This window comes from Suillus plorans (genome assembly GCF_016647745.1).
Source record: "Suillus plorans strain S12 chromosome Unknown HD556scaffold_5, whole genome shotgun sequence".
NCBI classification, from domain to species: Eukaryota; Fungi; Basidiomycota; class Agaricomycetes; order Boletales; family Suillaceae; genus Suillus; species Suillus plorans.
In genome coordinates this window covers 760,727-771,088 of record NW_024537389.1, presented here as the reverse complement: position 1 = coordinate 771,088, position 10,362 = coordinate 760,727, and the positions used below count along the sequence as shown (strand labels likewise).

At 48.5% G+C, this 10,362-nt stretch overlaps 3 protein-coding genes across 3 annotated transcripts; 2 read left to right on the top strand and 1 right to left on the bottom strand.

Moving 5' to 3' along the window:
* Positions 1 to 31: 31 nt before the first annotated feature.
* HD556DRAFT_1227627 (DUF1168-domain-containing protein) lies at positions 32 to 745 on the top strand (the record flags this gene model as incomplete). The annotated part of the gene is made up of 2 exons (XM_041297173.1): positions 32 to 334; positions 383 to 745. The coding sequence occupies 2 exons, from the start codon at positions 32 to 34 to the stop codon at positions 743 to 745; spliced, it is 666 nt and encodes a 221-aa protein (XP_041165768.1).
* A 2,836-nt stretch (positions 746 to 3,581) lies between these two features.
* HD556DRAFT_1437936 (uncharacterized protein) lies at positions 3,582 to 7,051 on the bottom strand (the record flags this gene model as incomplete). The annotated part of the gene is made up of 7 exons (XM_041305770.1): positions 3,582 to 3,789; positions 3,866 to 4,077; positions 4,124 to 4,450; positions 5,322 to 5,690; positions 5,736 to 6,062; positions 6,116 to 6,431; positions 6,513 to 7,051. The coding sequence occupies 7 exons, from the start codon at positions 7,049 to 7,051 to the stop codon at positions 3,582 to 3,584; spliced, it is 2,298 nt and encodes a 765-aa protein (XP_041165767.1).
* An 815-nt stretch (positions 7,052 to 7,866) lies between these two features.
* On the top strand, positions 7,867 to 8,208 carry HD556DRAFT_1220604 (uncharacterized protein; the record flags this gene model as incomplete). Its single annotated transcript, XM_041296796.1, has 1 exon — positions 7,867 to 8,208. A coding segment is annotated over one exon (342 nt), but the record flags the coding sequence as incomplete, so codon positions are not given.
* Positions 8,209 to 10,362: the final 2,154 nt, after the last annotated feature.

Here is a 10,362-nt window from a genome sequence, read left to right as displayed (position 1 = left end):
TCTGTTTACCAAAGCTCTTGTGTAGTCGTCCATGTCAACCTCAAACACGGCTTCACATTCTGCCTCGCCAGCTCCTGATCAGGCTAAGAGGCGTCATGTACTCACCGCTGTCGAACGCCAGCGCTCACAACTTGAACGACTCCTCAAGGATCCCTCGAAGCCTGCCTATGTACCTCCTGCACCGAAGGAGAAGACTATTCGCCCGGCTCGCGAGATGATGAAGAATGTCCAGGGATCAAGCGCTGGTGCTGGGAGTGGCGAGTTTCACGTATACAAGGCCAGTAGACGCAGAGAATACGAACGACTGAAGATGATGGAAGATGAAGCAAGATTAGTACGTGGTTCAGCTCCATGAAAATAACATATTCTGAAGGTTTGGCAGGAAACTGAAACAGCAGAGTTTGAGAAAAAGCGGAAAGAAGCCGAGGATATAGCTGAAACCAAGACAGCCAAAAACCGAGCCAAGCGTCAAAAGAAGAAGGAAAGAGCAAAAGTCAAGCCATCAGAGAAAGGCGACGGGAAGGATGGCACACAAGAAGCTCCATTGAAGAAGAGACGATTGGTGAATGGAAAAGAGCTCGTGTTTAGGAAACCTGGGGAGGAGAGCGACGAGGAAGAGGTGGATGACGCTGAGGGACACGATAAACTCGGTTTACCGAATGACTTGGAGACAGAGCAGGTTCCAACCGAGGAAGCACCCCGAATTGCACAGGAGCAACGAATAATTTTTCACGAGGACGACTAGGCTTGCTTTCCACTCACCTGCATGTCTTCCTGCTCAAACCTGATCTCCAGAGCAAAGAACGCACGCAAATTTCAATCAATTGATGTTCTACCGTTCTTTTGGCAGAAACCGTTACTAGGGGTCGGTCGTATGCTCTTAACTGATTAATTGCTGTTCTTATTTTGAATCTGCTCCGCATGGTAATTCGCAAGGTTGTTCTACGTCGACAGACTGCCAGCATTGGGATTTCAGGTCGCTTCGCCAATAATCAGCATATAAAGCAAAGCGTCTTCCTACTGTCCCCTTTGATCCTCTTTGATATCCTCACACACAATGCGTTTCTCCTTTGTCCTCGCTGCCGTTGCTGCGTTGACAGTACCAATATCCGCTATGCCTTCTGTCACTGACAGATCAATATCTACCAGTGAAGGCACTGAGAATTGCCCTGTCTTTTGCCTAAAAGATATCGACTGCTTTGGCTGCACCACGACCAACTGCGTGAGTAGTTCGCGTCCTGGATTTCACCACCTGACTCACCGGCGTGATAGTATGTCTTTTTTTGCACCGGTTAGTGTGTACGTAGTGAGTACATGGTCGATGGCGAGACGCGGAAGCCTCGATCGGGTGCTCGACCATTGGGGGTAGGATATAAGGACTTTGGTGGCTGCGGAGGCGATGTTTGTGTGATCAGGCAGCGAGATGTTATCTGTTGTCTTTGGAGAGGAGCTGGAGGTCGAGAAGTCCTGTGGTATCAGAGCCGTTGCAAGCTTATGCAACTAGCTATCAACGAACCAGCATCTATCATTCATCCTCTAGTCCAATTTGAATATCCTTATCCTTCTGGGGCTAGTTACCGACTCAACCTTTCAATTAACGATTTGGGCCCAAGCCGCAGTTTATCCTTTCCATAGCCCTCGCTGTGGCAGATATCAACTGTTCGGGGAATTTCAGGTGGTTATAAAGCAAGCTCTGGCGTCTTCCCAATATCCCCTTCAGATTCATTTGATCCCCTTTTATACATCCTCAAATAATGCCTATCTCCTTTGCCCTCGCTGTTAACTTGCTGCTGCTTTGATGGCAGTGTCAATATTTGCTATGTCTTCTGTTGCTAATACATCCATATTTGCGTGAGGCCAATATTCAGAAATGTCCTGCTAGTATGCCCTGCTTAAAACAGGACTGCCACGGCTGCGTCGGCCGCGTGAGCAGTTTGTGTCTTGAATTTTATTGCAATGGATTCCACAGACCAAGTGTGCCCATCCAACACTGCGGTCTGTTTCCGTTGAAGTACTCCATGTCCTAATCGAGGAATCGCATGACCCGGATATTTTTCCATCCGGATTCCGGAGTCCAAGCCAGGCACCCTTGACTCAGAGTAGCGTAGTAGAGCTTGCCTGTCTTTGTAATTTTGACTGGGTACATCTAATTCGGATCCACTAATTGCAAACATGGACATTGTCTGGCGAGTAGATGACTGCCCACAGTACTAGTGGCCCCACACGTGTTTGTACTTTGCCTTGATTGGTGTGAGGATCGTCTTTCCGTTCTCCACCTCCCATTGCCTTGCAGTCCCGTCTTTGGATTCACTCAAGACTTGTAGACCCGTAGACCATGACCACTCCAGCAGACAGTCGTCACTCCCTCTGTATGCCCCATCCATTTGGCAATGACTTTTCTTGTATTGATATCCCACAACCTTACTCCACCATCGAGACTCCTGCTGATCAATTTCTTCCCATCTGGAGACAACACTATGGTCCACACTGGATTATCTCCCGGGCCAGCATCAGGAAAACCACCGGTTCCTTTTCTCACTTAATTTGTCACTTAATTACATGAAAAGGACCATTAAGTCATTTGAGTGAAAAAGCGCGTGCCACTTAATTAAGCGCACTCCATCTCTGAATTTTCGCTTATTTCACACTTATTTTACTTAAAAAAGCAAATAAAGCAGCCTGAAATTGGGCATACATGACAACGACGTAAAATTAAGGAGACCGAAAAGTAAAATTAAGGAGACTGAAAGGTAAGAACCGGCTGGGAGTTACAGGAAAAAAAGGGGGCATACGATTGAGCAGTGATGGCGGGGGCAGCAAAAATGATAGAAAATAGCCTATGATTGCGGGAGGACTCAGAGTTCAGCATAGGACAGCGATATTTGTGCGAAGAAAATCCTGTAGTCGTGAATGTCAGTGGGATGAAACCTGAATGATAATCACTTACAAAGCATGGCACGCTCATCGTCCTCGGACTCCTCATCATCAAGCGAGCCATGTGGTGTGTCCATCACGTCGTTTAAGGCAGCACAAGTACGCGCTGTAGAAACAACAATACCGAGAGGAACAAATGAAGCTCCAGACTGTATCTGTAAATGTTGTGAGGTCACGCATTGCCTAGTCTGCTATACTTGACACGACAAGTGTGTTCGACCCTAAAGGGGAAGCGAGTGCAGCAAGGATCTAGAAGTAGACGCTGAAGGCGCTACTGGTTGGCTGATGCGAAGTGCGGGAAAGCGAAGGTACGCGCGCACGTGAGCGGAAACAAGTGAGAGTAAGTGTGAGTTTGCTTAAGTGATGATAGATGAAAAACAAGAGATGTGAGCGCGAGGTGTCAAAGAATAGATTTCAACTATATTCTGCTAGGTAGTAAGTGGGTAAGTGGGAGGTCAAGTGCAAAGTTGGAAAGTTCTCCCGTAATATTATGTACTGCTGGCGCTTATATACGGCGCCTAAGCGCTGTCATGCGGAGCCGAATCGCTACCGAGTAAGGTATGCAAAGATATATGTATGTAAGTAAGGGTCCATGATAAAAATAAAGGTGGATTGATACACAGATAAGAGAAATGGAAACATACGCACTAGAGAACTTGGTGGACAGTGGATGGATGCTTCCGGATGGCTGGCGCTATAGGGCGCTCAAGCGCGGGAAAGCGCGCGCGCGTATACATAGTAAAGCGCGGGAAGTCGTGCGCGCATGCTGTGCCTTGCGCGGGAAAGCTGCGCCTCGTAAGGGAATAGCTGCGGATAGCATACAGAGTGATGCTGCAAGTTTGTGCTGTGTACTCCCTAGTGAAAACTGCCATATCACACGATGAGAGGCATGAGTCTCTACAGCACCATCTCTACCGTGGTCTCTACATACCCAGCAGGCTTGCTTGCGATAGACTTAATGAATGAGGTAGTGACTTTAGTCCAGCGAGCCCCTGAAAATAAGAACGGGGCATTGGTCATCTTCCCAGTAGTTTTGTTGAGGACTTTCGGTAGCTTGATGGCAAGTTTACCTCGCGACCCAGATGCCAAGACTTGCTTGACTTCCAAATCCTTATCCGCGAACAATTTGAAGGCATGCTCGATCTAAAAAAATAAGTGCAAATCAAACAGTCTAAAAAATGAAACTTACTGCTGCAGCAGAAAGGGCAATAACACCCAACATCCCACGTGTCGCGAGCGCATGTGTATCGAGTCTGGGAACCTCCACATACCCATTGATGGCATTGAGATGCGCTGTGCCTAACAACTGCAAAACAAAGGGAGAACGATATGTTGTGAGGGGACTTGGCGTTTCAGGGTCCTCAAACAAGAATGCATAACCTGCAATCAACGATTTGGCAAGTTGAACCAGATCGCAATCGGAGTTTCGTGTCAAGAAGTCCAGGATAATGGCTATGCCTGTTGAGCCAAAATTGCTGCGCTGTAGGACACGAGCTGGTGCTGGGCTCGTATTGAGCTATTTCACAGTACACGTCAAATACCCGTCACATGCTAATCACTTCCCGATGTTATCCGACGCTAACCCGCCAACCCGACGTTTAGGCCGCATCGGCCGATGAAAATTCCCGCGCACTCGTCCTTCCCGTGTCTTGTCCTGTCTTGCTAGCCCCACTAGGTGCGTAGTTCATTATTTCACACATTACTCACGTCGTAGCAAGCGCTATTACATGTTTTCCCATAGTCCGCAGCACCTCATGTTTATTTACATGTACTTCGGATCCGAAATCATCCGCCGCTACCTTCGCCTATGGGTTCCGCATTTCTACGTACTTACATATATATTGGACTGACCTCGAGCATTATTCATCATCCAAGTAGAGGGGAGCAGTTCCCCGACGCTTAGTGGTCAAACCCGATATTTCGTAGTTCTTAGTTGACATTGCGAATATCATCGTTCCTTCACCGCCCGTATCAGTCATTGAAATTATTGCGCACACCGCTCGCTCTTCCGACGCTCGCTATAGCGTTACTATTAGTTTCTGACACCCCGAACCCGAACCCGATAACCTGAAAACATCGGACCCGACGCTTTTGCATCGGACATCGTAATTATACCTTCGGATATTGTTTCCCGCGCTCGGACTATTGACCCCACATCACTCACTTACCCCCAAGACTATTCCCAGACCGCAGACCCCTGGGTCGAATGCACTTGTCAGGCAAGTATAGCAGACTAGGCAGTGCAAAGACCACAACAATTTAGATACAGTCAGGAGCATCATTTGTTCCTCTCGGTATTGTTGTTTCTACAGCGCCATTCGGATATACGCTGCGCAGTCTGATTACAACTATAGTTAGTCAAGCTCAACAGAAAATAATGGACTTACCAGGGAATGTATCACACCACCATGAACGATGGTAATGTTGAGGTCCTTGTATACCGCGTTAAAAATTAGCTGGGCATGGAGGAGAAGGACTTCGTCTGGGATATTCCAGATATCATCGTAACTCCCAGCCCACAACATGACAGTGGGGAGATATTTCTTTGTCCAGCGTTGGTCCACCTGCATCGTGGCAGGTAAGTCAACATTGCAATAGGAGCTACGAGGTTTTATGTGGTCTGGCGTAGTATCCACGTTCAGCTGGTGTTTGATGGCAGGAGCACCATGGGCACGTGCGGCAGATGGCTTGACTTTGACCTTTTTCTGAGCAGGCAGCTTGCTGTCAGTGACAGAAGCCGCAACAGATACAGATGTCTGTACGAGTGTCAGAATGAACACTAGTAAGTTCAGTGTCCTTACCGAAGATGTTGTACGCTGAACCTTCTTCTTCACTACCACAGGTTCGGGCTCAGAAGCGTCCTCAGAATTTTTGATCGCATCTTCAAGATCCGCGCCTTCGATGTCCATGGACCAGTCGGACACCATAGACTCCTCGTTGTCATCTATGAACTCATCCACACAAGCTTTCCGCTTGAGAGGGTTTTCCACCTGTGTAAATGGAGCCTTAGGCTCAAGTGAGTACTGTTCGTGTTCTGCGGGCGAAGTCGCAAGATCATCATCCGACTCATGCGCTACTGGAGCTATAGGCTCGTTGAAGTCCGAGTTGTCATCAAATATGGAGGCAACCTGTGAAGTAAATTAGCAGATACTGACACTAATAAACAATAATGGCCGATTACCTTGGATTTACCTTTGCCTTGTGCGATAGTAGTCTCACGCTCCAATGTATCATCAATATCATCTTCAAAGCTTCCGATGACGACTTCTGCATTTGGAATTTGAGCGTTCGCCACAGGCTTCCGAATCGGGATCTGTAGTTCAGAAGTCGCCGTAGTGGAGGCAGTGCTTTGTGAGAAAATTGTTGCTGGAGGCGCTAGAGTGGCACTGGTGCCAGTGGGTGTCTGTGACCTTGGCTCTGATTTTCCGGGCGTGATACTTGAAGCCCATTTGGCTATACGCCCACCTAAAGTGATTTTCTGGGTGCTCGCATTGATACTGGAAGTAAGATTAAGGAAATACAATGTTGATTCAGTAAGGAGCAACATCATGATGGATGGTGAGAGAAGGAAGCCTTACAGTGTTGGTGTATCTTTCCCATCAGATACATGTGTCATGGCGTTATCACCTTCCACTTTCGATGATGCTTCGCTGATCTTGTTTTGCATGTTGCTGATAGCGTCCCTTATCAACGGCTTTCCACCTTTCTTCATTACCCTCTTCTTCTTTGCTCCTACAGTTTCATCCTCCATGTTCTTGACAGCCTCCTGGTGGCTGTCTGCCTCATCAGCGTCCATTAGGCTGTCAGTATGATTATCACCATTCCCTACTACAGGCTTTGTCGCCTTACGAGCCCTTGGCTTAGGCCGAACAGGAGCCGCTTTTTTTGTGAGTAATTCCTCCTGCGCCTGTCCCATCTCATTTTGCATACCAGCCAGGCGCTCCAGTCCCTTTTGGGTCTGTGCTTCCTTTGCTTCCTTTGCTTCCTTGAGGGCAAGGTCATCAGCGTTCTTTTGCACCTTGGTATGCCTCTTGACCTGTGCATCGAGGACTACCTGGCCAGGACGGGTGGTTGCATTTGACGGACGGGTGCGACAGGGAGCATTTGCGGTAGACATGACTGAGGAAATGAGGTTGCGACTTGGGAAGGATAAAACTTTGCTGGAGTGAGAAAATAGCAAGGTGGGTTTGAAAAACTCATAAGCCCCCCCCTCCCCAAACAAGCATCGACACACTAATCGGACCTTGTCACTTAGCATATCGAACTTAGGATTACACTTTGGTCACCATCCTTTTTCTATGGCTAAGATGCCTATGGGTCCTCGCAGGGACCACAGCGCCCTCCAGATTCCATGTGGTTACCTGCGCTGTGAACGCTACTTCAAGACTCAGGCAGGGCGTAAAAAGCACTGGAATACTTCGCACCCAATATTCAAACCAGCTTCTCCCACCAGGGTCTTGCATACTGCCATAGTTGAAGACGAGCCTGAAGAACTGCACAACGATTTCCTCGCAGGTCATGATGACTTCCATGCAGGTCATGACGATTTCCCCACAGATTTATCTGACGCGAGTCAGGCTCTGGATGATCCTGACAATCTGGACGCAAAGTTTTGGGGGCCAAATGATAGATTATACCACAACTATCACCCAAAACTAAATGGTAAATTTCTCAAAGCTATTTTGACTGCTTGCAACTAACGCGAGTATTTATACAAGCTCGTCCTTGTGACGCGACAGGTCAATTACTTGAAGATGGAGCACCCCCAACACCACCTCCAAGCAGATTGCCTGATGACTGGACTCCATACCGGGATCGTGTTGAGTTCGAGACTGCAGAATTCCTGTACACTCGCAACCAAATGTCCGCCGGGGACATCAACGTCTTACTGGATCTTTGGGCTGCAACCCTTCTGAAACACCACGACAAGTGGACGACGAGCTCACCTTTAAAGAACACGCCACATATGCCCTAGCAAAAGGCACCCGCTACACGATGGCATGTCAGAGGATGACACGAGCAGCAAAGGGAGTCCACGGCCGATTACTAAAGAAACTATACAAAGGTGTAGTGATCCCGAAAATGCTCTATGCCGCTGACGTCTGGTGCTCAGGACTGATATCGAAAGGAAGGGGAAAGAAGAATGCAGGACGTGGAGCGAGAGGCTTTGCCTCGAAAATGGAGAGAGTCCAGAGAATGGTGACAATAATGATAACGGGAGGAATGAGAACCTCCGCCACCGATCTCCTTGATGCACACGCTAACATCCTTCCATTCCAGCAGCTACTGCGCAAAGTCTGCCACAGAGCCATCCTATGCATGATCACAATGGACAAGACTCACCCTCTCCACAAGGGAATCCGCACAGCGTACAACTCATGTGCCAGAAGAGACTTCAAAGGCTGCAAAAGACACCCGTCACCCCTTCATCGCCTACTCAACAAATTCAAACTTAACCTGCACACCATCAAAACCATCAACCCAACTCGCCACTACCCCAAATGGACCCCCGACGTCATCGCAGAGATAGCAGGCGACATGACCACAGCAGCCTTGAATGACGCCTTCGCGGAGGAAGACTTATGTGTGTATTCAGATGGCTCAGCCATCAACGGAGGAGTAGGAGGAGCAGCAGTGATGATGAGGAATGATGAGATAGTGGGGGAAAGAAGGTTCTATCTAGGAAGCGACCAAGAGCATATGGTCTATGAGGGAGAGCTGGTGGGAATGATACTGGCGGTAGAGATGTTGAGAGAGGAAGGAGGAAAAGGATCCATGGCCCTGGGCATTGACAACCAGGCAGCCATCTTCGCCACCAGAGTGTTCGCCTCCAAACCGGGGCACTACCTCATGGATAAGTTCCATGATGACCTGCGCAGGCTGATACCAGCGCACAATGACCGTAAACTGAAGGTATGGTGGACACCCGGCCATCAAGGAATCCCAGGCAACGAAGCAGCAGATGAGCAGGCCAAAAAGGCAGCAGGAGGAGAGAGCAGCGCACCCAGAGAACTCCCAAGATCCCTTCTCGCCACAAGAAGCAACATCAAAGCCACCCTGCCAATCAGTAAATCAGCTCTAAAGCAGCAGTTCAGAGGAGAAATCAAGGCTGAAGCGGCAACAATCATGAAGAACTCACCGTGCTACAAACGACTCCACGAAATTGATGTGTCAGCCCCATCGAAACACTTCTCCAAGCTAGTAGAAAAACTTCCACGATGGCACTCATCACTGCTCTTCCAGCTCCGCACAGAACATGCGCCTCTGAATAAACACTTACACCGCATTGCGAAGGTCCCCAGTCCCACCTGCCAGCAATGTCACCGCCGTGAAGAAACAGTCCATCACTTTCTAATCGCCTGCCCGAAATATGCCAGACAACGTCTCACACTTCAGAATGAGATCGGTCCGCAAGCCAACCACCTCAAGAACCTGCTAAACAACTTGAAATGCACCAAGCCCCTCCTCCGCTTCATAGCGAGCACACACAGATTAGAGCAGATCTTTGGGGACGTCACACCCCCCGCGGATGAAGAAGAGGAAGAATGACATGAACACCAAACTCCCAAACCCTATTGCCTTTAGCTGGCCTTACCCATCCTCGCGTCACACCTGGACCAATGAACACACACCAAAATGATCTTTCTGCACCAAACATAAATTAGCAGTAAATACCTGTATGTTTTGTCTACCATAGGGCAGCGCCCCAACAGACAATAAACACTGATCCAAAAAAAAAAAAAAAACACCATGACAAGCCACCATTTGTGGACTGTTGTGATTTACATAAGACCATTGACAGTACACCGGTGGGTGATGTCAAATGGCAATCCTTCAAGGTCCAGTATACGGGGGAGAAGCCGGCACACAATGTTCCACCCTGGATGGATCAATCTCACGATGTCTGGTATCGAGACCCCCATGAGGTCATTCGGAACATGTTGGCAAACCCAGAATATGCAACAGAGATGGACTACCAGCCCTACCGTGAGTTCTCAACTGATGACAATACACATCAATGGCAGGACTTCATGTCTGGTGACTGGGCTTGGAACCAAGCTGTATGTTCTCTTTCCTTGATTTATGCAGTGGCTATTCATACTTACAATTTTCGGTAGGATATCATTTCCAAAGATCCGGTGTAGAGACTCATGCCTCTCATGGCATGATATGGCAGTATCCACTAGGGAGTACACAGCACGACTTGCAGCAATCACTCTGTATGCTACCTGCAGCTATTCCTATATGAGGTGCAGCTTTCCCGCACAACGCGCGCCATGCGCGCACCATTCCCGCGCTTTGCGATGTATACACGCGCGCGCTTTCCCGCGCTTGAGCGCCCTATAGCGCCAGCCATCCAGAAGCATCCATCCACTGTCCACCAAGCTCTCTAGTGCGTATATTCCCATTTCTCTTATTTACATATCG